Source organism: Podarcis melisellensis (assembly GCF_964234715.1).
Source record: "Podarcis melisellensis genome assembly, chromosome: 13".
Classification (NCBI taxonomy): domain Eukaryota; kingdom Metazoa; phylum Chordata; class Lepidosauria; order Squamata; family Lacertidae; genus Podarcis; species Podarcis melisellensis.
The window spans coordinates 30276734-30303277 of record NC_138545.1 but is presented as its reverse complement, the minus strand read 5'-3'; the positions used below and the strand labels follow the sequence as shown (position 1 = coordinate 30303277).

The 26544-nt window shown below is 44.4% G+C and overlaps 2 protein-coding genes and 1 long non-coding RNA gene across 3 annotated transcripts in view; 2 read left to right on the top strand and 1 right to left on the bottom strand.

Moving 5' to 3' along the window:
• Nucleotides 1-6995, top strand: part of LOC309356143 (uncharacterized protein) — a 28568-nt gene extending 21573 nt beyond the window's left edge. Inside the window, exons 12-16 of the mRNA XM_081887323.1 lie at nt 1085-1246; nt 2104-2229; nt 3288-3502; nt 4054-4088; nt 6641-6995. Coding sequence (XP_081743449.1) covers nt 1085-1246; nt 2104-2229; nt 3288-3502; nt 4054-4088; nt 6641-6744 — 642 coding nt within the window. The 3' untranslated portion in view covers nt 6745-6995. The remainder of the gene's footprint in view (nt 1-1084; nt 1247-2103; nt 2230-3287; nt 3503-4053; nt 4089-6640) is intronic.
• Nucleotides 6996-9276: 2281 nt separating this feature from the next.
• Nucleotides 9277-18932, bottom strand: LOC309355604. The gene is made up of 3 exons (XR_014162553.1): nt 17959-18932; nt 13174-13343; nt 9277-9593 (listed from the first exon to the last, which is right to left on the bottom strand). It is a non-coding gene; the product is annotated as an uncharacterized lncRNA (long non-coding RNA).
• KRT222 (keratin 222) lies at nt 12974-26384 on the top strand. Its single transcript, XM_081886530.1, has 6 exons — nt 12974-13144; nt 21765-21893; nt 22375-22595; nt 23467-23546; nt 24759-24867; nt 26092-26384. Exons 1-6 carry the CDS (start codon nt 13049-13051, stop codon nt 26303-26305), a joined length of 849 nt encoding a protein of 282 aa, XP_081742656.1. The 5' UTR covers nt 12974-13048; the 3' UTR covers nt 26306-26384.
• Nucleotides 26385-26544: the final 160 nt, after the last annotated feature.

Sequence of the window (26544 nt, the reverse complement as noted above, 5' to 3'; positions counted from 1 at the left end):
TCTATAGGCAGAGCATCGTTTTACGCCTTCACTGTGTAAGGTAAAGCTGGCATATTTAGACTAGAATGGAGACAGGCGCTCCTGCAATTAACCCTCCGTTCTTTGGGAACACCCTTCCCTTGCTTAGATTCCTTTATGCCTAGTGGGTGCTCCGGGGCCAGGCAGGGAGAATGGATCTTCCTTCAGAGCTTCCCAGGCCCTAAGGCTAGTTTCGGTAAATGAGATGCAGATCATTTTCTCTGTGGTATTTGTTCTGGGAACAAATCCAAGAAAAATAAAATTAAGGATAATGGTTTACCAACTTCTGAAGATGCTGGCACTGGATGTCATGAGAAGCTTAAGGTGGCTGTTTCATTGTCTCTACTTAGGATGGCAGTGTACAAGTTTCACGGTTACTGGGGAACGGCCTGATACCTTGTGTATATGCTCAGAGAGATGGTTTCACAATTATTCATAGTACCTGGACAGAGCCCAAATAAACTGAAATCAGGTCATTGGATTGAGCACTGGCTTGGCTGAAGGACCTGCCTAGTCCTTTTCTGAATACAGTACTCTCATCACCAGATAATGCTTCAGTGCAGATGTTTTGGACTACAATATCCATCAACCCCAATGGTCAATGGTGAGAATGGCCAATGGATGGGGATGGTGGGAGTTGTAGTCTAAAACATCTGAAGAGCATGAGGTTGGGAAGGGGTTTCTTAGAGCATCTGCCTAACAAGGGCTGCCATCTATTGCAAAAATATAAAAGGCCATTATGCTTGGAACAGCTGAGACTTTCAATCCAGGAAGCCTTTTGAGCACTTAACGAAAAATGCTATATAAAACCTATGCTGTTGTAGTCATTTCCTGTGTAACAAAGACATGTTTACACACTGACTGCAGAGGATATGGGACCCCCCACACACACACACACCATGATATTCAGAGGTACCATAAGAAGAGAAAGACAATGTTTGGAACATTTTGTATGAATTTTACAGTGGATGATGTCCTTCTAGATAAGAATTTGATGAATCACTGTTGACTGACTTTACACTGCTTCGTCATCTCAAGTTAACCTGCTTCTAATATTCTTCCCCAGGAAATTAACTTGCTGAGAAGCAGCTCTACGGGTGACGTCACAGTGGAAATGAACGCGGCTCCAGGAGTAGACTTGACTAAGCTGCTGAACGAAATGAGGGCGCAATATGAAGACCTCGCAGATCAAAATCGCAGAGAGGCAGAAGAACAGTTTCACAAAATGGTAAGATGGATGGGTGGCTGCTGAAAGCAAATTCTATTTGATGCGTTGCATCAAGCAATATTTGCAACACATGCATTGGGGAGGGCGGGGAAGAATGTGCACAAGAAGACCATCACATACAAAAATGTATTCTGTTAGCGGAATGTTTGCAAAAAACGTGTACATTACTGAACAATGTATGCAAAAACCTGTTCATGCAAAGAAATACACACTAAAATGCTGGTGAATTTTCATGAGGATTTTTTTTAATAGCAAATTGCTGCAGAAATATGGAGAGCTGAATTTAGGATTGGAAAATAAGAAAGGGAGAGAACTGGAATTAATATATCCTCTCCCCCCCCCTTAGCAGTGATACTGGACAGAATGAATCTGTATCAAATTCCTACATGCCAGAAGCACAGTTGTGACCAGTTGTGCATTGCCTCCCCCACAATGGGCAGAAAGAAGACCCATATTTGATGTCAAACAGCATAGGCTAATTTATATGTAAACTTAGAAATGATACCTATAATGTAAACACAAATGTAACAATGCATCACACCATAGCGGTAAAGGCTATGACCAGGTGATCTGCATGCCCACTCCGTTGCTGTCAACTTTTCCGTTTTCTTGCGAGGAATCCTATTCGGAATAAGGGGATTTCCCTTAAAAAAAAGGGAAACGTTGACAGCTATGGCCCGCTCACCAAGTGCTAACTGTTGATGGGCAACTTTAAAGCCCCCTGATCAACTCCCTTCCTAATTTGTTTATCTTTTAACTGGGCTTGAACTGGACAGCCCTTCAAATAGAAGACTGCCCTCCATACAAGAGGAAAATATTTCATGCCAAGTTACATCTTATTGATTTTTCTCCCACAGAGCCAACCACTGCAGCAACAGATCTACGATGACGCCGGCGCAGCAAACTCCGCCAGGAACGAGTTAATTGAGCTGAAACGCTCATTCCAGGCGTTGGAGATAGAGCTACAATCCCTTCTGGCTAAGGTATGTGTTTTGCATCTCCTTCCTTGGACTGCAGGGTATTGAAAGCAGGCTGAGTTCTCTTTGGAGGGCTCGGCTTTTGAGATAAATGTCATTTTTTAAAAAAACTGCTTCCAGATTCATAGTTTAAGGAGGAGTTCTAGGCTGCAATCATAGAGAGTAGAAACCTCGAAGCAAAATCAATGCAGGCCCCAGAATCCTAGAAGCTCAGAGAACAGCAGGATGCTTCTCCCAGGATGCTTGGCTTCCAGTATCCAACACACTGTATCAGGATCAGAAATGCTGATTTCTCCTCTATAGCCCCGCACCTGTCTGTAGTTTCTAGGAAGTCCAAGGGTAGCCAATGTGGCACTTGCCAGATGTTGCTGGACAGGACCACAACTCTCATCATCCCTGACCATTGGCCATGTTGGCTAGGGCAGATGGGAGTTAGAATCCCAACATGTAGAGGTCACCATGATGGCCACCCATGCTATAACCCAGTGTTTCCCAAACTTGAGTCTCCAGCTGATTTTGGATTACAATTCCCACTGTCCCTGACCACTGGTCCTACAAGGTAAGGAGGATGGGAGTTGTAGTCCAAAAAATAGCTAGAGGCCCAAGTTTAGGAAACACTGCTCTAACCATTGCGGCATAGCCAAATAGCTTAGGTTGTAATCCTATGCACCCTCACAGGGGAGTAAGCTCCACTCCGCACAGTGAGATGTACTTCTGAGTAAACATACCTAGCACAGCATGGTGAGTAGCTTAGAATTACTAGGGGAAACTGGAGTCTCCTACCCTGTTTGCTGTCCATAATTCGAGTCTAGTCATTGCATTTCAAATGGGAATCATACAGATTGCGTTTATGTTTGATACTAGGTTGATAGAATGCCAAAAAGCAAAACAAAACAAAACAAAAAAAACACGTGTACATCAATTTCCAGGGAGACACAAAATAGATATACCAACCCTCAGTTTTGGGGGAGCTGAACTTTATACTGGATGCTGAGCAAATGAAAATTTTCGCCTTCATTAGCATGTAAGCAAGCCCTGCCTTCCTCTATTTCTCCCACCGACAGAAAGCTTCTCTGGAAGGCACCTTGCATGAAACCGAAGTCAACTACAGCACTCAGCTCTCGCAGCTGCAGCACCAAGTGAGCAGCATCGAAGAGCAGTTGCAGCAGATCAGGTCCGAGACAGAGATGCAAAATTCAGAGTACCAACAACTGCTGGGCATCAAGACCCGACTGGAAATGGAAATTGAAACATACAGGCGCCTGCTTGATGGCGAGAGGTACGGGAATAATCTGAAAGTAAAGGGGAATCAAGCTGGGAGTCGCATGATGTTGGGTTCAAAGGGTCCCTTCCTCACACTTTTTTATTTTAAGCCAACGTGTTTGAAAAGGTGGAAGCAAACTTTAAACATCAGTTGCTTCTTTTTCTGGGTTTTGTGTGGTTGGGGAAGAGGTATAAGAGACTCAGAAGCTTGCTCCTAGTCCTTTAAACCCAAATATTCCAAAATAAAATTCGCAAAAGACCGCATTAAAAAGTCAGCATTCCCACTTGAATGCAAAATCATCTCTCTGGTTCTCTATATATCACATCGACAAATGACAGATCACAGAGGCCAAAGTATTCCATTTTTTATTTGGGGGGACCCTAAAAGATTCTGACCTTGCTGCGTGGGTGCCAGCAAGAAGGAATCCTCCAGGAATATGAATGACACACCATACAACTGTACTGAAATCATTACTGCTTCCACAACCACTTCCTAAAAATGTTTTTTAAAAATCTGCCAGTTTCATAAGAGTATTAACAAGTTATCGTTGTGTTCCTTTTTGACAGTTTCCGCACTTACGAACCAAAAGTTCAAATCAGAGGTAATTACAATTTATTATTTCAGAGTAATATTGTTTTGTATTTAAAAGGACAATGTATAAATCTGAAAATCCTGCCCTTATTTTCATAATAGTGGAGGGGGGGGGGAACACATGCTTTAAGGTGGAACCAGAGGGAACTTAAGACTCTTTAGGTAGGACTGAAATATCTTTTTTTTTTTCCACACACACCTAAAACCCTGGAGCTCTGCTGCAAGCCAGTATAGACAATACTGAACTAGCTATTCCAGTCTGACTCAATATAAGGCAGTTTCCGTGTCCTAGACTAGAATCCCTTGCACTGAGCTGTTGCCTATTTGGTTCTTCCACTGCCGTTGTCCCAGGGCCTGCTACTTGTAGAGTCTGCCAGCGCCACAGTCTCCGCCACCACCCTTCAAGGCTTTCTTCAATACGAACCCTGAAATTTGGGGTCCCCGTTTGGGCTTGCCGTTAACATCTAAAAACCCAACACTGTCTGTTGGGTTTGGCACCCAAACTGGTGCCAAATTTTTTGCACTTATTTTGTACCACCACCTCCCCCAAGATGCTCAAAGCAGGGGCCATAGGTATCCCACCCCGAAACCCAACAAAGCAGTGCCCAAATTTTGCAATATTCTCAAACCCTTTTGCACTGCAAACCCCCCTGGTTTTGCACCACTGCCACCCCCAAGCTGAGTAAGCTTTCAACATTTCTGAGAACTGTAGCAAACAACCACAAGTAGCAGAGGCAGTAAATAAGTGACAGACACCCCTAGCCCCCAAGGCATCAAATCTAGTGATGAGCTGACCTATCTCACAATTCAATCGAACAATGTTGACTTAAGAGAATTTGCACTAGCCTTTATCCATACTGGCATGAGTCCCTTTCACTTCATCAGCTTCAACTCAGGGAGTGTGCTCAGAATTAACATGCTACCAGAGAAGTGGGAATGGATTTCAAAGGCCTTCAGCTCCCTGTGGGCAGAAAACTAATTATCACTCACCACATTTAAAAAGAAAGAAAAAGAATTTTTTTAAAAAAATCAGTAAGCTCAGTTTGATAAAATGCACACCGTTGCAGAATAAGCCTGAAATTAAAAAAAAGAAGACGAAGAAGAGAAAAGTAAACATTGGAAGGGAACGTTCTGTTATATTGTATTCCTTTGGTAATCTGCATTCTGTTGAGTTTACAGAAAATCATGTGCCTGAATCCAAATAAAGAGTCAACAGAAGGAGAATAGAATAACCCTTGTGCTATGTGTAGAATTCCCAAATAGAGAGTCAGTGTTTTTAGTGGTCAGAGTGTCCAACCTGGGAAACCAGGGTTCAAATCCTTACTTGAACATGAAGCTCACTGGGTTGTCTTGGGCTGGTCACTGTCTTTCGCAAGGTTGCTGTGGGGATTAAATAGCAAGAGGGGGGGAGAACCATGTAAGATACCTTGAGCTCCTTGGAGAACAAGGTGGGGATATAAATGCAATAAGTACCGTATTTTTCGCTCTATAAGGTGCACCAGACCATAAGGCACACCTAGTTTTTGGAGGAGGAAAACAAGAAAAAACATATTCTGAATCCCAGAAGCCAGAACAGCAAGAGGGATCGCTGCGCAGCAAAAGCAGCGATCCCTCTTGCTGTTCTGGCTTCTGGGATAGCTGCACAGCCTGCATTCGCTCCATAAGACGCACACACATTTCCCCTTACTTTTAGGAGGGAAAAAGTGAGTCTTATAGAGCAAAAAATATGGTAAATATATCCATTCATGAGAAAGAAAGTCTGGGGGAAACGATTGCCCTAATGATCCCAGCAGTAAAAAGTGTAAGTACCAAACATGAGTCTCAACAAAAACATTCTCCTGGTCCACCTTGCTTCAGATCCTTTGGCCAATATATGTTGCCAGGACCGTGACATATTTATTCATTTAGAAGAGCCCAGTGGCGCATTCAACATTACTATTGTCCTGTCCCCACAAGGGATCTTTTTGCAGTCACTGTTTGGATGGCATTGTAAGCTGTAACTGGCTGGCAAAAAAAGGGACTAAAAGCTGACCCAAGTCTGGAGAAACTTGCCAGGTTTCTGTTGGCCTGCAGTCACAAAGCATTACTGATTAGTTAAATTGCCGTGGGATGTAACAAGGATTGCACATTGAAACCTCCATTGTTTGCTTGAAACAATATGTGTCTGGGCAGGAAGAGGTAAAGGATGACGTTTCGATGGATGTTGCTATTCTACACTAATGGCCAGGTGTTTGCATAATGGGGTAAAGCATTTTTAGGAGTGGTTTCGCTGCTATTACTCACTGCTGAATTGTTGCTGTTACAACTTTGCAGTTTAAATGATGTGTTGTTTTGTACGATTGCTTATGTATTGGTCGTTAGCTGCCAAGAGCTCCAGACTGGAGGAAAGGCAAGATATAAACATCTTGAATGAAAGAGCAAATGAATGAATAAATCAATACTTGGTGCTTCTTCTCCAGCTCAACTCCAGTAGTTTCCCACGTGCTGGGAAATTAGGCCATGTGAATCCATTTAGCGATATTATCAATGGTTAACTCCATCATCATTTTATTCCTTTATCAGAGCCCCTCAAAACAAGGGTGGTGAAGACCATCGTTGAAGAAGTGGTGGATGGCAAAGTGGTCTCTTCTCAAGTGAAATCAGTTGAAGAAAGAGCAACGAAGTGAACAGCGTGAAAAGCAGAGCGGGGGACCCTTCAACTCAGTCGAGCAAGGGAATGCCCAAGTAGAAGAAAACCTCCTGGAACCAGAGTCAATTGTAGCTTAGTAGCTTCTCGCAAATATGGGCTCTAGAGAGGGGAAAATCCCACTCAATATGCTTTCTTAAAACTTTACGGAGGTGTATGCTTTTAGAAATACTGAGAACTACATTCTGTTTACTGCCGCAATGCAATAAACTTTCTTACTGTTGCAAGTAATATCTGACTTTGACTAGAATATTTTCAACTGGTGATGTTCTCCTTGTCCTTTCTATTTCTATATTATTTGTTGTGTTTACATCTTACCTTTCATCCAAGGAGCTCAAGGGGGCACACATGGGTCTCTCACTCTTCACATTATCCTCAAAACATCCTTGTGAGGTAGATTAGGCTCAGAGGCAGTGATTGGTCCAAGTTCACCCCATGGGTTTTGTGTCCCTGGCACCCATGTCATAGTTCAACACTCTAACCCAATGTTTTTCAAACTTGGGTCTCCAGCTGCTTTTGGACTACAACTCCCATCATCCCTAGCTAGCAAGATCAGTGGTCAGGGATGATGGGAATTGTAGTTCAAAAACAGTTGGAGACCCTGGTTTGGGAAACCCTCCTCTAGCTAACCATTATGCGATGCTGGGAGACCTGTGGCCCTCTAGGTGTTGTTGAATGACAACTCCCATCATCCCTGACTATGAGCCATACTGACTGCCACTGATAGGACCTTGAGTCCAAGTGTATATGGGGGTCACCAATTTGGCTAAACACATTTGCTAGGGAGAAAGCCCAACTGAACAAAGTGGGACTTGTTTCTTAGTAAATATCTTTAGCAAGTCAATTCAAACTCTGGCTGGAATGGAGCCAATGTCTGTTTACTAGGGTTGTTTCTTACACACACCCAAGAGAAAGAGAGAGAGAGAATAATTCAAATATAGCATTCATATAATATTAAATCGTATGTAACAAGCTGTGGGCTAAACCACAGAGCCTAGGGCTTGCCGATCAGAAGGTTGGCCGTTCAAATCCCCGGAAGGGGGTGAGCTCCCATTGCTTGGTCCCTGCTCCTGCCAACCTAGCAGTTCGAAAGCACGTCAAAGTGCAAGTAGATAAATAGGTACCGCTCCGGTGGGAAGGTAAACGCCGTTTCCGTGCGCTGCTCTGGTTCGCCAGAAGCGGCTTAGTCATGCTGGCCACATGACCCGGAAGCTGTACGCCGGCTCCCTTGGCCAATAAAGCGAGATGAGCGCCCCAACCCCAGAGTCGGCCACGACTGGACCTAATGGTCAGGGGTCCCTTTACCTTTACCTTTTACCAAGCGTAAAGAGAGCAGACTGCTGTCGTCTCTTCCTAAAAGACAGCGCAGGTTTTCCATGAGCAGGAGCTGAGCATAAGAACATAAGAGCCTGCTGGATCAGGCCAATGGCCCATCTAGTCCAATATTCCCACAGTGGCCACTGCGGTCAACCTGCAAGCAGGACCTTATCACAAGGACGTTCTCCCCTCCTGTAGCTTCCAACAACTGGAATTCAGAAGCATCACTGCCTCCAGCTGTGGCGGCAGAAGCATAGCCATCATAGCTAGGAGCCGTTGACAGCCCTCTGTTCCATGAATTTGTTCAACCTCTTTTAAAACCATCTAGGTTGATGGCCATCATTGCCCCTTGTGGGAGCAACTTCCCTAGTTGAACTTTACACTGCGTGAAGAAGTACTATTTTTATGTGCTCCTAATCTTCCAACATTGAGCTTCGGCTCAACACCCAATGCGGGTGAACCAGCCACGCTCCCCTAAATCTGCCTCTGCTGGCTGGGGCTAATGGAGCCCAACAACCTATGGAGGGCCACAGATCCGCTCCACTTCCCAGTGGGGAGGAGTTGCGGTGGACTGCGTGGCCACCCACTCCCCACCGGGGGTGGGGGACTTAGTCCCCTGTTGCCTGGGGGATCCCGGCCACGTCAGAGCCCGGCCAGCCAATCCGCTGGCCGGGGGAGCGTGACTGGGACCATTTAATTTGCCTCTGCTGGCTGGGGCTAATGGAGTCCAACAACCTATGGAGGCCCACAGTTTATCCATCCCTGTTTAGAGAAGAATGTAAGAAAATCACTACTGGAATAGACCACATGCCTGCCTAATTGCGGAATCCTGGTCTCACAGTTTCCATCCAGATGCTTATGGGAACATACCGTATTTTTCGCTCTATAAGACGCACCAGACCATAAGACGCACCTAGTTTTTGGAGGAGGAAAACAAGGAAAAAAAATTCTGAATTCCAGAAGCCAGAACAGCAAGAGGGATCGCTGCACAGCGAAAGCAGCAATCCCTCTTGCTGTTCTGGCTTCTGGAATAGCCATGCAGCCTGCATTCACTCCATAAGACGCACACACACTTCTCCTTACTTTTTAGGAGGGAAAAAGTGAGTCTTATAGAGCCAAAAATACGGTAGATCGTAGACCTCCACTCCCCCCCCCCCGCCCACTGTTGTTGGTTTTTTTTAAGTATTTCAGGTTTTAAAGTCAGCACAAAGCTAGGAATGAGTGCTTCAGTCTGCAGCACCAGTATCTTTTGAGCTCAGATTCAAAGGAATATAGCGTCTGAATTATTTTTTAATATTGTCTTGTTTGAACACGCACATCAACGTCAAGCACAATTTCCAGCGGCGTTCACTTGGCAGAAGCTTTGATAAATCTTTGCCTGGGTGATGCTATTTCAAAGCGTCGAAACTTTGAACTGCAAAAATTGACTGATCATTATCTGGACCAGCTGAGTTCACATAGGAGGCATCCATCGTTAGCATCCTGTTGTGACACTGAGGTATGTAATCGTACCTAGGGCCGAGGAAACACAAGGGTACTTGTCACAGCTTGAAGAAACAAGAGCACTGTGTACATCTACACAGAGCTCAAGTGTAGGAGTATAGATGCAGTCAATTAAGGAGTTTGCTAGGCTGAGATGGATGAAAACACACAGATCGCTTAGGGGGACCAAAGAACTGGTGGTTTAAAGAGTCTGTTTTGCTCAGTTCTATGGTGCTTTGAATGTGAGCATCCCTGAGGATTTGGAATAAGCCAAAATGTGGGCTGTAAATATATATATTCTAATCCAGTTAACATGTCAAACATGGAGTGAGAAACCTGTGGTTCTCCAGAACTTGCTGGATTATAACTCCCAGCATCCCTGGGGCTGATGGGAGTTGGAGTCTAATAACATTTGGACAACCATAGGTTCTCAATACATGTGCTAAAGCATCAAAGAGTTGGAGCCTAAATTCCCTTCTTAAATTAATCTGGTGAATTCTCTATGGGAAACATTAACTTAGATTTTTCTCAAGGTCTTAATTTTTCTCTGTTTTATTAGTACAACCCCTCCACTGTTGTGGATAAAGTTGTGCTCTATCCAGGCTAGATTTTGCAATGTGTTGTGTACCAGACTATACTTAAAGGCACATTGAAATTAAAATAGCTACACTGGATCTCAGTGCCTTTCAAAGCATAATTCAGAGTGATTCACTTAACCTTCAAAGCTCCAGTGGGAACCTGTGGCTGGACTACAACTCCCATCATCCTTAACCTGTGTCTATGCAGGCTGGGCAAGAGGGATATGACAACATCTGGAAGGTCACAGGGTCTCCATCATGCTCTAATGTAGGGTTTCCCAAAGTTGGGTCTCCAGTTGTTTTTTTGACTACAGCTCCCATCATCCCTTAGCTAGCAGGACCAGTGGCCAGGAACGGTGGGAACTGTAGTCCAAAAACAGGGGGGCGACCCAAGTTTGGGAAACCCTGCTCTAATGGGTTTTGAATACATGAATGGCTATCTTCAGCCCAAAGATCTCCATTAAAAGGAATTACCGTATTTTTCCATGTATAAGACTATATTTTCTCCCATTTTTTTCAATTTTTCAATTTTTTCAAGTTTAAATTGGGGGTCATCTTATACATGGATAGTACATATGGGAGTCTGGTGATTGATGGAGTCCCAAAAAACAGGGGTCGTATTATACACGGGGGCGTGTTATACATGAAAAAATATGGTATTCAGATGCCCCCACCAGGTGTATTCAAATGTATGGCGACCAGGGTGAGAGAGTACTGGCCCCCAGTTTGTAAGATGCCCTTCTAAGACAACTAATTTCATTTGCCAATTCCTGCATCATTTTTCATGGAGACTTTTAATAGTTCTTAAGTTTTGTAATTCTATGTTTCTACTTCCACTGTTTGGAAGGTTGAATTGAAATTGAAATTATTGGTCGCTCATAATTTTTGAGCGTGTTCAGTATAGAAAATAAATAAACTAATAAATAATATATCTAAGCCATTATTTCATCACTCTGCTACATTTTATCATTTCATTGTAGGCCTGTTGTTTTGGTATGCTCCCTTGAATATCGATAAAGAAAAGCAACTTATAAATATTTTGAATAAATAAATGAAAACCCAGTGCCAATAAAATCCCAGAGCTGAACTGAGGTGTGAGGAAATTCTCTGATTCAAAACAAAATGTTGAAGATGAACTCTTTAAACCTATTGTGTTAGGTATGTGGGTTGCTTTGCTTCCAAAGAAATGTTTGTAGGATGTTGCATTATGTATTTAGCTTTCTTGGCTTCCAAAGAAAAGTGTGTAGGATGTTCGAGTTTCAACATCCCATATTCAACTTATTTATCATTCCTCATGAGGCCTTGAGGGCACAAAGTGTTAGATCATTTAGCTGCAGGAAATTATAAAGGCAATTATAAAGCAATTCACAATATAGTGATCTGGCATAAACATGTAATACCGTCATTTAAAATCATTAATATAGTTTATTTATTTGTCTATCAAATTTAACTATATGCCACCCTCCCTCCCAAGCATAGCCCACAGAGGGGCAAGCATATCTGTAATAAAAATAAAATAAAAACTTGTTTAAAACATGTTAGGAACATCAAAAAACAAAGAAACACAATAAAACATGTAACCAATCATGTGTGTGAATAGGCCCACTGAAAAGAGAAGTTTGAAGAAATTGCTTTATACAGCTTAGAATAAAATTGATGAAATACTTTTTTTCATAAGTGCCTTATCTGTTATCACAGTGTTTCCCTCTTGCAGCTTCACTATCACTTTCCTCTCTTTCTCCTTCTGTTGTTCATACACTAGCCACTTCCCTGGTTTATTGCCAAATTCAAAGTTTTTCATTAAACATAATTCAACTTTTCTATCTCTTGCTTTTTTAGCATAGATATCTGCCTCTGCAACGTCTTAATTTGCCAATTAATACTAATCTTATGTGGAAATCTTTCCATCTCTTTTTCCTTTTGTCTAATTTCAGTCAAGATTGTTCTTGATTTTATCTTGTAGTCCCCCCCCCCCCAGCAATAAATTATGCTCTATAAAATAGACTCTGTGTTGGAGAAAAAGCAACTCTGAAGTGGCCCCCATTTGATCCATCCACCACTATGGATTTAAGGGACCACTCAGTGTTCACCGCAATCAGCGTCGTTTCTGTTTGGTTGCAGTTCGGCTTCCCCTAAAAACTACATAATTCATTTCACTGGCAAACCTAATTAATTATAATTAATTCTGTAATTATTTCATTTCAAAGCATTTGTGGAATGCTCTCCCCAGGGACGTTTGCCTGGTGCCTTCATCACGTATCTTTAGGTGCCATTCGAAAACTCTCCTCTTCAACCAGGCCTTTGGCTGATTCTACAGCCTTTTAAATGTGTCTGTGAGAAAGGGTGTGTGTTATTGCTTTGCTGTTTTGCTTTTGCTATTTCCTAGCAGTTAGAAAGCACGTCAAAGTGCAAGTAGATAAATAGGTACCACTCTGGCAGGAAGGTAAACAGCGTTTCAGTTTGCTGCTCTGGTTTGCCAGAAGCGGCTTAGTCATGCTGGCCACATGATCCGGAAGCTGTACGCCGGCTCCCTTATCCAGTAAAGCAAGATGAGCGCTGCAACCCCAGAGTCGGCCACGACTGGACCTAATGGTCAGGGGTCCCTTTACCTTTACCTTTATCCTGTATTTTATTCTGTGAACCGCCCTGCGATCTTAGGATGAAGGGCGCTATATATAAATCTAATAAATGAAATAAATCAAAAAACAAATGGCCATTCTTCAATGCTGCTAAGAGAATAGAACTCTGCTGCTTTAAAAAAAAAATCTGTGTTTTCCTCCCTCCTCTCTCTCTCCCTCTCCCTCTGTGTTCTCACTCTTACTGCAGGCTGAGAATGCTTTGCTGCTGCTGCAGGCTTCTCGCCCTATCCATAAGGTTGAGTTAGCCAAGGTGGAGGATGGGAGCAGCATGGAACTGTCCCAGCTCCTCAATGAGATCAGGGCAAACTATGAAACGCTCATCACCAGAAGTCAGATAGAGACCATCCTCTCAGCAGGGACCCAGGTAATGATTATATACAGAAAGGCACCTACCCGAATAAGGAGGCAATCCAATGTGTACTCAGTTCCTCTCTCAGCCTCTGTGAGGTACAGTATTTTCTTTTCCAATGCAGCCTTTTATTGGGGAAAGGGAATCGCGGTGTGTGTGTGTGTGTTATTCCGTTCTTTCTCCTCTCATACTGCAGTATATCTAGCCCGAAAAACTGCGGGGAAATACATGAAGGTATAAGAGTCGTGTCACTTTGCATCTATCTGTTTATGTAAATAGGATGGCAAAGGTTTTTGTGATTCCCATTCCCTCCCCACAAATGAAATAGTGCTCTTGGCTCATTTTGAGATGATGATTCTTTTTTTGTTGGGGGTGGGGGGATAAAGTAGGCATCCTTTAGCAGTTGTGTATAGGAGCCATTTTAAGGTGGGTTAAGATTTCTAGCCACTTTTAAGGTTGTGGGAGCCTGTGCTTTAACCCTTGAGGTAATATTTACAGTGTCCCCCCAGAAGATGAAAACGAGTGCCGTAGTATTTTGCAATGCCTTGCCTTGTTCCAGCTCTCGTATTTCTTAAAGGTTATCCGGTCACAATGACACCATTAGACATCCACACAGAAATAAACATCTGTGAATCACAGCTGGACAATTAGTCTGAGTACCGCAACACATCATAAACCAAAATATGTAAGCTAGTTGCAGGCTGATTTTATCACCCTGCTACACTTTAAATACGGTTATTTCTGAATGTATGGTCCTATTATTATCTCACGGCAGGCTTGCTTCTGGTGTAAGATGATACTATTTGTATGTTCCAGCAGCTTTCAAATCCTGTCCCAAGAGGCTGGGACGGGTTACAACAACTTGTCCTCACAGCAGCCTGCTAGGTTAGGCCCAGAGGCACTGACATGCCTGTCCAGAGAGTTTCTCGGCAGAGCAGCAACTTGGACCTGGGTTCCCCACATCTCAATGCACCCAGCTGCTCTGTGCAACATGTATGTGAGCCATTGATAGCAACATATGTTGCTGAAAACAAGGCTTAAAGGTAAAGGGACCCCTGACCATTAGGTCCAGTCGTGGCCGACTCTGGGGTTGCGGCGCTCATCTCGCTCTATTGGCCGAGGAAGCCGGCGTACAGTTTCCAGGTCATGTGGCCAGCATGACTAAGCCACTTCTGGTGAACCAGAGCAGCACACGGAAACGGCGTTTACCTTCCCGCTGGAGTGGTACCTATTCATCTACTTGCACTTTTGACGTGCTTTTGAACTGCTAGGTTGGCAGGAGCAGGGACTGAGCAATTGGAGCTCACCTTGTCGCGGGGATTCGAACCACCGACCTTCTGATCGGCAAGTCCTAGGCTCTGTGGCTTAACCCACAGTGCCACCCATGCAGTGGCATAGCGTGGGGGGTGCAGGGGGGGCGGCCGCACTGGGCGCAACATCTGGGGGTTAGGGTTAGGGGGCGCAAATCCACGGGTTAGGGGGCGCAAATTACTTGCCTTGCCCCGGGTGCTGACAACCCACGCTACGCCACTGCACCCGTGTCCCAAAAACGAGGCTTACATACCTATATACCAATGGCCCTGGGTCAACAGAAAAGCTGTAGGATAGGGCAGGGGTGAGGAACTTTCTTCAGGCCTCATACCCTCCAACTGTCCTCAAATTCTGCATCACTGCGGGGGAGGGGCTGTTTCCTTGTTGGTTTTGCATGTTAAGATTTTTATTAAAGTTTTTCAGGATACATACAACCCCTCCCCGTGCAAAGCCCAGCTAGCTCCAGTGCCCACCCTTGACCCCATAACCTCCTTGCCCCCACACCCTCAACTCCAGCCCCCCACAGGCCTGTCTTCATCCTACCAGCTACACACACACACACCCAGTGCGTGTTCCTGCCCATGGTCTCCTGTAGCCGCCACCTTCTCTTCAGACCTGACCTGGCTCACTTTCTCCTTCTTGTTTTTATTTGGCCTGGCCAACTGAATGGGGACCCGCCAGGCTGGAGAATAGCAGCTTCCCACAACGGGGATGGGAACGTCAGTGTCCCCATTGCCTCGCTCCCCCTTCTCTTCCTCTACCCGCTGCTAATACTCTGCTGGCTGGCCGCTCTAGCTCCCTCGCTTGAACCCGGTGCAAGACTCTTCCTCCCCCCCACCCACCCACCTTCTACAACTCCCAGGAGCAACAGCAAAGGAGTTGACAGAGGAGGAGGTCTCAGTCGGCAACTCTCTCATCCCTGCTTCCCCCAACGTGAAGACATTTCTGATTAGTGTACCTCAACAAAGAAGGGGATTTCAGATTCTGTGTGAGAAAGTGAGAAGCCACAATGGCTTAAGGGTTTTCATGATGGTCCCAGCATTTGGGGGGCAGTTGGAGGCTATGAGGCCGCATTCACTTGTGATCAACCTTTGAGGGAAAGAGTGGTGCACGCCAGCGAGTCCTTTATCTCTCTCACATGAAATAGCTGAGGAAAGAAGTTTGAGTACAGTGAGAAGGGAGGGAACCTGAAAGGAGGCAAAGTGGCTGTTTTAAAGCACCCCAGCTTCACTCAAACCTCTGCTGATGTTTAAAACTGCCATTTTCATCTCAGTGTTACTCATCCCCTACTTTACTGGCTGCAACACAGGCTGTTGTTTAAAACAGCCACTTTTTTCCCTTACAAATCGGATCCTCCCTTGAAGAGGGCACGTGTTGCGGTGGGACCTGGCAACCTAACCCTGTCTTGTGAGTGAGAATGATTGGTCAGCCACAACACCCGATTGGTAGATCCCTTGATGCAGGGTTCAATCAGGCCAATGGGACGCAGGCTAAATGGATCAAGGGACCTATATATACCTGTGCACGTGACCCAGAGCTTCCTCTTTTGGTGCATGCATCGGAACACCCGCCCACCTCTCCCTATATTTAGGGCTGGTGCACTTGACCTTGCTATGCCGTCGTGTGTCGTCTGTCATTGGGACAGGGGCACGGCAGAAATTTTCTCCACTTGGCTGATTGGCTGGTGCCATTTGGGTTTCACCTGCTGCACAGCAAATCGTCACAACTTGCAAGGTTGCGGATAGGCTCTGGTTCAGGTGACAGGGATGGGAGAACACTCTCACCATCCCTATGTGAAGGGTATTCTGTTAGAGGAATCCAGGGACTTGATGGTTTGGTCAACCCCTGTGAGGGAGTTGTGCCCGTGCCTGAGTCCAGGGGGGCAGTTGGGTGGCGGAGATAGCCCACTCCCAGCTTTCTGCTTATCCAGGCGTTCACCCTAGGCTGACCTATCCTGGTGCCCTGGGTCAGCGCTACCTGCAAGGGTGCAGGGAGCTAGTCGAACCAGAGCCTATGCAACCAGTCACTTGCTGTAATCAATAAAGTTGTGGCCTAAATTCTGCCAAAAACCAAACCAAAATTTGAATCTTGTGTGAATTTATTTAAGGGGGAGGTTTAAAGGTCTCAACGCGCAACGCTACCCGCTTCTCACTGTACTTAAACGTCTCCCTCTTCCATTCCTCAGCTACCTCATGTGAGAGAGACGAAGGAAGGAGAGGCCTCAAATATTCCATTGTAGCGTCACACACTGTATTTCACTCCTGGTGCCATGTGTTGTCTTCAGCATGAAGTTCCAGATTCCGTGTAATAATTTAGAACAGATATTTTATTAACAAGCCATATATGTACATCCGTCAGCTGAACTTAACCTTCCCTAAATGAATAAGCTAACTAACAGCCTTGGTCTTAATAATCTGTTTAACTTAAAAGATATAGTACCGTGCGTTTCACAATGGTTCACACGCAAATGGGGCTGTTATAATAGGAGAGAGGATGAGTCGAGGAAAAGGGGTGGTCCGTGTTCAAGGTTGAGTTGAGGAGGGAAAGGGAGTGAAAGTGAAAATGGGGGTGTAAAGGGGGCTGCAAAAAAGCAGGGAGTAGGAGACAAGGGAAGGGGATGAGCATGAAAGCTGGGGCATGAAGTGTCCGCAGAACAGGAGGGAAAAGTACAGTAGCTTCATAATTGGATGGAAGGTGGCAAGGGTGCTTAGTCACTGCAATGTGTGGAAGGAGAAAGATGCATGGGGTTGCCATGAGGGTGGTTTGTGATCAAGGGTCAGAGGCAAAAAAAGAGGAGCAGGAGGAGGCATGGACATGAAGGTGAAGGTGAAAAGAGGTGCAAAGCAGGCTACAGAATAAAGGGGAGAAGTGCCTTCAGAAATGGAACTGGAGAGGTGAAAAGTGAGCTTAATAGTTGCATGAAATGGAAAGGGGATTAATACAGGGGAGAATGGCAGGCGGGGGGGGGGGAGGTTGGCAAGTGTAGCCCCCAGTAAAGAACCGTAAGAAGGGACAGCAACTGGAGCCTTGAAGTTGCCCGCCAACAGCATCAAACTGAACAAACATACAGGTCACATTCATCCTCATATCATATTTCGTGTTTCTGCCTGGATTGCAAGCATTTTTGTTTTTCTAAATGTGAACCTATATGTATACATATTAATTAGCTGCATATGCAAATTTCATGCATATATTTGACCTCTGTGGTGAGGATGTACTTGCTGCTGCTGCTGCTGCTGCTGCTGCTGCTTCTTCTTCTTCTTCTTCTTCTTCTTCTTCTTCTTCTTCTTCTTCTTCTTCTTCTTCTGGAAATGCATAAATAACCATCCTAAAGCATGAATTTCTTCTGCATATACCATGAACAGCACAAACCAGGCCTTAAATGATGTCCGCCATGCCTACAGTCACTCCCCTGTCATTTGAGGATGTGTCATGCAAAGGCAATTTGTAATCTGGTAATGACAGAGGACGTGCATTTCTCCAGAAGGAACAAAGCTAGGTATTTGTAAAAATATTACCTCAGAAGTATGTGTCAGTAGAAATCCACAACTTATGTCTGAACTAGTTGCCGGCAATTATTTTCTAGCAGCCAGATGAGAAGTCAAATCCAATATGATGCTTCAACAATGTTTATGCATTTTCAAACAGGTACCAGATCCATCAGGCTGAATAAAATTATATAGTCCAGGCTTTATCTGGGTTAATAAATACATGAAATTATTATTAGGGGGTTTTTATTTATTTTTTAAAAAAACCTTTTAATCTGTGATCCATTTTGTGACTTTCAGACCATTGTTTCCTTTCTTGTTTTTAAGGCTAACCTTTTTTGTCCTACATATAGATTATGTATTCTCATTAAAGACTCAAATATTATATATTGTTCACATGTTCTAGTACAAATGTGGAGTGTGTGGCTTTTGGCCAGGGGGCTATTTTAATTCCCTGCCAATAAATGTAATTACAAAAATGAAGACAGAAAGACAAGTTTTTCCAGAAGCACCTTGGGGAAAAAGTAACAACATGAGCTTTCTGAATGTCAGATGATGCCTAGTCACTGTTGAAGTGGAGCCATCAAACATCCTTATCTGGGGTTAATTGTGCAAAGTACCTGTTATCCCCCAAAGCCTCTGTAGTGCTATCATATCTATGTCTACTAATGCCTCAGAATTGCTGCCTCCAGAATTGTCCCATAGTGCTCATGCAGGGTGTGGCAGCCGGGTACACTTGTCCTGAGCCTCAGAGGACTAAGTCGGCCTGGGGGGGAGGGTGCCAGGGGCCTGCTGAACTTACGCCATCATGCCAAGAATGTCCCATGCCTCCCATGTCCTCAGACAAGCTCTGCACATGCCTGGCCCCATATATTTGATTTCTTGACCAGTGGGCAGTATTTTGTCAGGACTGTCCATCTCTGCAACAACACATTGCACCACATTCCTCCTGTGTAGGTGCATGCCCAGTGCTATTAAGGACAGAAAAGCAGTATACAAGTTCTGTTGTTGGAAGACTTCCTTGCACTGGCTTAACGCCAATAGGTAGATGAAGAAATGTGAGGTTTTGAAATTACCGTATTTCCTCGAATGTAATCCACACTTTTTTTGGCCAAATTCTGCCATGAACATTAGGGGGGGTGTTAGATTTGACGGTGCATTGGACTGCAAACCTGCCTAGATGGGGTGATCAAGTTCTACTGTGTGTGCTTTTTTTCCTTTGGGCACCATGAAAAAAGACGAGCTCTTGCTAACTGGGAGGCCCGGTCGCTCTGTTGCCACTCCACTGCCACCACTGCCATCTTTGCCACAGGAGGGGGTGAGCCACGTGGGTCAGCAGAAGCCTCTGGAGCCAGGTGAAGTGAGTCGGGGCTCAGTGCGCATCACGGGAGTTTGCTTGTATGAACACACTGCCTTTCCCCTCGCCCCGTTCAGCACATAAGCCGCTGATTCAAGATCGTCCAGTCCTGTCCTGCCCCCCAAACAAGGACTTGGCCTTACTGGTGAACAAGGTGAATGTTGCAGGAACTGGCCTTGTCATGCGACAAAGAGTCTGGCTGCAGGCGTGGGCACAGTAGCCCATTTGAGATGGAAAGTGGCGGCTCTCAGGAGAGAAGATTGAACAGGCCTTGGGAGTGCACTTTTTGCCAATGCATATTACATTTGCAAGCAAATACCTTTTTGAGTTTCAAGGTTTTGAAAACTAGGGTGTGCATTAGATTCGAATAAATACAGTACGTAGGTTAGCAGATTCCTCATGTTGTCTGATGTAGGAACCGAGTAGTGTTTCTGAATTATGAACTTAATGAGCACTTTGGGATTCAAACCATTTGCCTCCCCCCCCCCCCCAGTGATATCCAAGCAATTTTCTCATAGATACCTTGACTGTATATTGAACTTTCTCGAGAAGCTTCAGTGAGTCCTTAACAGTATATTTCTGCATCCTAGAATTTTCTGGGAAGCCCTTAGAACTTCTCCCTAGTTCCCATTGGAACAAAGCCAAAGTACCATACTTTTCTGTGTATAAGACTATGTTTTTTCTTTAAAAATCGTGCTTAAAAGTGGGGGATCATCTTATACATGGGTAGTGCATAGGCTGGACGTTTGATTGGTTGCTGCGTCAATGGGTGCTGTTGATTGGCTGACGCTCCAGCAGTTGGGCTGGTGATTGGCAGGTTCTGCTGGCGATGGGACAGACGGGAGGTAGATTTTGCGACACATGCAGGTGAGCGATTTTTGGCAATCCCCACCCTAAAAAAAGCTCAACAACTCTGTGCCATGCCCCCCCCCCCATATTCTTAAATTCTTAAAGGGGGCATCTTGTACATGGGGGCGTCTTATAGACGGAAAAGTATGGTATATGTGATATTAATTGAAGTAACTGCATATTCATTCCCTGCCTCCATTCCCCCCATCCTCTGTGTCTATTTTAGACTGTAAGAGCTTTGGGGCAAGGACCTCTTTTTTGTAAAGTGCCATGTACAGTGGTACCTCAGGTTACAGATGCTTCAGGTTACAGACGCTTCAGGTTACAGACTCCACTAACCCAGAAATAGTACCTCAGGTTAAGAACTTTGCTTCAGGATGAGAACAGAAATCATGCGGCGGCAGCGGGAGGCCCCATTAGCTAAAGTGGTACCTCAGGTTAAGAACAGTTTCAGGTTAAGAACGGACGTCCAGAACGAATTAAGTTCTTAACCCGAGGTACCACTGTACTGTATATGGATGGCATTTTATAAATAAGCAAACAATATTATGGAGTGACCTCTGGAGTTGTGCCAATGTGTCCTTTGAAACATGCCAAGTCCCTCAAAGGGAATTGTGCAATTGGTTCTTCTTGGGTCTTCTTTGAGCTTCAGTGTGTCTGTCTTGGCACATATCAGGTTGAGCTGCATGAAGGCATCTTGGTTTAAGCATTAGTACTAAAGATCCTGTGGTGAATGAAAATCTGGCCTTGTAGCAGCTGCTGAGTTCTTCAGATCCTATCCACAGGATCCACCATTAAATACAAGAGCAACATCGGCCTTTCTGATGTGTTGGCGACCTTGTACTTGCCTCAGATTGTATGCAGGCAGAACATTCTCTCCCACCCCAATGTTAAGCCTGAAGTTAGGAGAAACACATGGAATGCCATGGCCCAGAGCAATCGGCATTTTGATCACCCCAAAACACTGGATCTATCAAGGATGATGGTGGCTGTAGCCTAACAATACCTGAAGAAACACAGGTTTCCCATCCCTGCAATAAAGAATAGTGGTGGGGCTTGCTTTGCAGTCATTAATAAATTCATCTTAATATTTTGGTGTGTGAGGTAGACGGCACACACTCACAGAGCTCTACAGCCCATCTTGTTATATCTAATACAGTGTTTCCCAAACTTGGGTCTGCAGCTGCTTTTGGACTACAGTTCCCATCATCCCTGACCATCAGTCTCGCTAGTGAGGGTTTATGGGAGTTGTAGTCCAAAAACAGCCGGAGACCCATGTTTGGGAAACTCTGCTCTAGCATTTTGTTCTCAGTTTGTAGGCAGCAAGTCCCTTCTGATACCATGTCCTGTGCTCAAAGTGGGGTGAGGTGGGTTAGAACATATGCCATTTCTTTTCAGGCAGACCTATGACCACCCCGTCCATTTTATTTATTTTTGCTTTTGTTCCCACTTGTGAAATGGTCCCTTCAGAACCATCTTGTTTCAATGATAGTATAATAAAATGAAGAAGACATGAATTGTGCACCCGGGTATGTTTCAGGAACCTAAGATTCATTCACACAGCCAAATTTGAAATTTTCAGTATGGGACATCCTGAAGTGATGTAGCCAATGCTTCTTCCTCTTTGCAGCTAGAAGAAGCCACTAGTCAAAGAATGAGCAAAGACGAGGAAGCGCTAAAAGCAGCCAGGGCAGAGCTAAATGAAGCAAGACGCCAGTGGCACCATATGCAGATGGAAATTGATTCTCTCCATGCTGTGGTAAGTCTGATTGAGCAGCTGGGCTGTCTGGGCAGAGAGAGGAGGTGAAATTGCTTGCTGTTTTCCCTTGGGCTAACTGTACCCAAGGTAACTTTACAGACCCTATTTTCCAGGGACATCTCTGATTTAGAGAAGCCATTCCAGTTTCTGATTTGATCCCAGAATGTCCCACTTTTCCTTAGGATGTCCCTATTTTCATTGGAAAAATGTTGGAGGGTATGGAGTTATCCGACCCCCGAGCCGTCTGAAGGAAAGGGTTTTTTTAAAAATGTTTTATTCCATTTGACTTCCAAGGTACGACTATACGTTTTATATTGCTCAGAATATAAAGGTTTGTGACAAATACTGATTTAATTAGTTTGAATTTAATTTGAAATGTAAAGTTGATTGTGTATGTGTGTTTTTCAAAAAAAAAATTTAATGGTCCTGGGCTTTTTAGAAGTACATTCAGGAATTGAAACCAGTAATCTAATTTTAACAGGAAAAGGGTCTGGAAAATTCTCTGCGCACCACAGAACAGCGGTACCAGACACAACTGAAGCACCTGGAAGCAGAGATTGAAGGCCTAGAGAGAGAGCTACATAAAGTGCGGCAAGGGATTGAAAAGCAGCTGCAGCAACACGAAATATTACTAAACACTAAGATGAGGCTTGAGCAAGAAATAGCTACGTACCGCAGTCTGCTGGAGAGGGAGGAGAAAAGGTACCCACATACAGTCCTCAAATACCTATAGCAGGGGTCAGCAAACTTTTTCAGCAGGGGGCCGGTCCATTGTCCCTCAGACCTTGTGGGGGGCCAGACTATGTTTTTGGGGGGGTGGATGATGCAAGAGCACCACAAGCCCCAGTGGCTGCTTACCTGTGTCTTGCGAGCAGCAGGGGTGGGTGGCAGCGGCAGGAGGATGAGGGCTCCAGAGCGGGGCTGCTCAAAATGGAGGCCACTCAAGCGCTGCTGCTGCTGACACCAACAAAGCCCAGCCCCCTTCCTCCTCTAGGCAGGGCGGGGAGAAGCCAGGAGGGAGGAGGCGCCAGCGTCGCTGCCGTATGAGGGAGAGGGAGGGAGAGGGAAAGAACGCACATGCTGGCAATCCACGTGGCAATTCCTGGACCGTTCGCGGGCCCGATCCAGAAGGCAATGGTCTGATCCGGCCTGCGGGCCTTAGTTTGCCGACACATGACCTATAGCATAGCCAGGGTTCTATGGCTAGTAAAGGTTATCTTTCTTTCTTTGTTTATTTGTTTATTTGCTTGCTTGCCTGCCTGCCTGCCAATGTATGTTTGCGAGGAAACCAGAAAGCTCTTGTATGAAAGGATGTTTGAGCTCAGTTCTGTTACTGAAAGCAGATTCCTGGATTTAATTTGTGCTCTGCCCCTTTATTCCAAGTGTACGTCAGCACAACAACCCCCAACTATTATTATAGTTGGTTGGTTGGTGGATATCGAAACCTGATATGCACCAACAAAACAAAAAATATCCAGCAAGCCTGAAGTCTGGCAGCCCCCAATTTAGAAGGATCTACCGATAAGCAGGCCTATTCTACATTCTTACAGTTTCTTCCTCCTTTTCTTTCAAGGTTTCATCGTTCTGCGTGTCAAGACAGAAAAGGCGACAAAAAGCGCACCACTAGCCAAATAGCGTTTATCTTACCTTCATGTGAGTTTTCTTAAGACCTGGAATTAACATAAAAAGACAGCTCACCATTTAGGCAAAGTTGAATGTGAATCAGAACTTGTAGGAGTTTAAGAAAATAACCCACTGGGAAATAAGAGACAACTCTGTAATTCTGGAAACTTCAAATGGGCAGAATAGGTTGGGCTAGGTGATCACAATGTATGGCACCTATTCTGAACCATTTGCTTTGGTTATCGGTGGGTTCCTGGGCTCCTCTCAAAGTGCTGGTGTTGACCTTTAAAGTTCTAAACAGTTTGGTACCATGTTATGTGAAGGGCCACCTACATATAACATACAAGCTTGCCTGAGCACGATGACTACTTCAGGGCCCTACATGTAGACGCATCTATAAAGTTGATAGGTGCATGAGACAGGGCCTTTTCTGTGATGGCCCCCTTATATTATGGACCTCTGCTACATAGGAGTACATATATCCTAAACCTATAAGTGGGTTTTAAAAACCTGTTTATTTCAGGTCACTCCACAACCCCTAATTTGGGACTCTATTTCATGGGCCATTTCAAAATATGTGGCATTTCAAGCTGCTGAAATTTCTACTGACATTCTATTTATCTTTAACTGGCCTCTGTTTTTAAATAGTTTTGTACTGTTATTTAGATTGCCTGGTGTTGTTTAAAACTGTGTTGCATTTTCAGGATACGTAAGCCGTCTCGTGTGAGCTATGCAGGGCATAACTAACAAGCTATACAGTCGTGCCTTGATTTTCAAACAGCTTAGTTCTTGAACATTTTGGCTCCCGAACGCCGCAAACCTGGAAGTGACTGTTCCAGTTTGTGAACTATTTTTGGAAGCCGAACCTCCAACAGGGCTTCCACAGCTTCCAATTGGCTGCAGGAACTCCCTGCAGCCAATCAGAAGCTGTGCTTTGGTTTCCAGACATTTTGGAAGTCGAACGGACCTCCGGAACGGATTCCATTCGACTTCCAAGGTACAACTGTATAGCAATTCACACAGTGGTTTGTTTGTTTGTTTGTTATAACCATGTTCAGGCTTACAACCGTTCCTTATAAACGCATAACCTCCTCTTCTCCGAACACCTCACATCCTCTGATGATCAACTAATTACCATTTCTCATTTTCTAATTGGACCGGGGGGGGTCATATACGGTTACTGATGCCTGTTCCTGCATAACAGTGAAAATTGCATTTTCTTTTCTGTTTTCATTTATACAGCAAATGAGCTAAAGGCGCACAAGATTGAAAAAGTGGAAATACTGACAAAGCAAGCAGTCTTAAATGGAAATGTCGCAAAAGAGAGTGCAGAGGCTTGTGGAACGATACAGTAAGTGAAACTGAACAGCACAGAGCGCTTACAAGCAATAAGGAAATGTTCTCTGAGGCGGGTTGAGCTTAGGACTTTTGGGGGGGGGGCAACTAATACTACCACCTCCATCCACAAGAGACAAAATCCGCCAGAAAAATATCCTGCAGAAGTTTAACGCAGTGAGGCATTGACAACGAGCAACATTTGCCAGTTAAAGTAGCAACCTCACCTTGCTTCATAGTATCATCTTGTTTTCAGACAAGATAGGGGTACCCAGTGTGGATGGCTTAAGGTCCACTGTGGGTTGTTTTTGGATTATTGGTTGTGGTTTGTTTGAGGGAAGCAAACCACAGTACACAGTCTGCATGACAACCAAACCGTTATAGTGGTTTGTTTCTCCCATAGCTATTGGGAAGGAACAAGGCAAGTGAAAATCGCAGATTCACAGTAAATCATTAACTAACCTGATGTTTACCAAGAAATGCAAAATAGGCCAATGAGTGATGGACTATTTATTCAGATGTCTCACTGTGTTCAATAGCGGTCTACATCCATACCATACCATACCATACTATAAATTCAAAACACATTTGAAGCCCATCACACGCACACCCCGCCAAAATCCCGGGAACTGTAGTTTACCTCCTTACAGAGCTACAGTTCCCAGTATTCTTTGGCGGGAACAATATGTTTTAAATGTGCTTTAAATTTTTAGTGTTGATGTGTCTTGTATATAGGACTGGACCCCAAATGTTAAAAGGCATCCACAGAGGCATTTAGCAAACATTAATTAGTACAAAACAAAAGCAACCATTGGTACTAAAGGCAGCCTAAAAACTCAGTGCAGATCCTTAAATCAGTGTTGCTTAGTTCAACAGAATTTCTCTCCGCCTTCTGTCCTGAAGAAGGTTGTGAGAGCAGATTTCCATGGGTGTCTTTCTTTCCATAGTATGAAATCCTGGTTGATCATTTTTCTAGGGCAGCACTTCAGTTTGGCATAAGTTCATGAGTAGCAAATTGGGCGCCTTTTATTTTACAAGTAAAAAACTGCAGAAAGGTTGCAACTTGCCATCACGTTTCCTGAGGGATACAGATTTTAAAACCAGCCCCCGTATTTCAGCTGACTAAACAAAAACTCTGTGTGTGGTCGGGTCAAGCCATTTCCCATCACTTTGTGAAATCCTAGCTTGAAGGTCTGTTCCACACTCATTCATCAGTATAATGTTTAATTTATTGTTTCAGGACGGAGAAAGTAGATGAAGTGATTAAAGAATGGGAAGGCTCTTTCTTTAAAGACAACCCTCGCTTAAGGAAAAAATCAGTTTCTTTGCGGTTTGATCTCCACTTGGCAGCCACAGATGAAGGTTGTTTACAGACTAAACAGAAAGGCTTGCCTGATATCGAAGTGAGATTGGTTATGAGGCGGTCTTGCAGTATCCCATCCATCAAAACCTAAATCTGCATCACACTTACCCAAAGATTATTCATAGATGGGTTTCAGAAATAAATGGCAGTATGGACCCAGGTGGACCACATGATTGTCTCCTGTCTGTCAATACTAGGAGTATATTCTTTCAGCTAATATATATTCCTGTAATCCTGTAATCATTTTGAAGATGGCTCATGCGTCTATATGAGAGGAAGTTACGGGAATCCCGACAAACAGAATTCCTGTTAGTTAAAACACCTGATGAA

Excerpts from the sequence above, each read along its gene's own strand:
- KRT222 (XM_081886530.1), top strand. The coding sequence starts at position 13,049 with ATGGAACTGTCCCAGCTCCTCAATGAGATCAGGGCAAACTATGAAACG. Across the intron at positions 22,596-23,466 it reads CTGGAGAGGGAGGAGAAAAG|GTTTCATCGTTCTGCGTGTC; the intron begins GTACCCACATAC and ends TTTTCTTTCAAG. Across the intron at positions 23,547-24,758 it reads AGCGTTTATCTTACCTTCAT|CAAATGAGCTAAAGGCGCAC; the intron begins GTGAGTTTTCTT and ends TCATTTATACAG.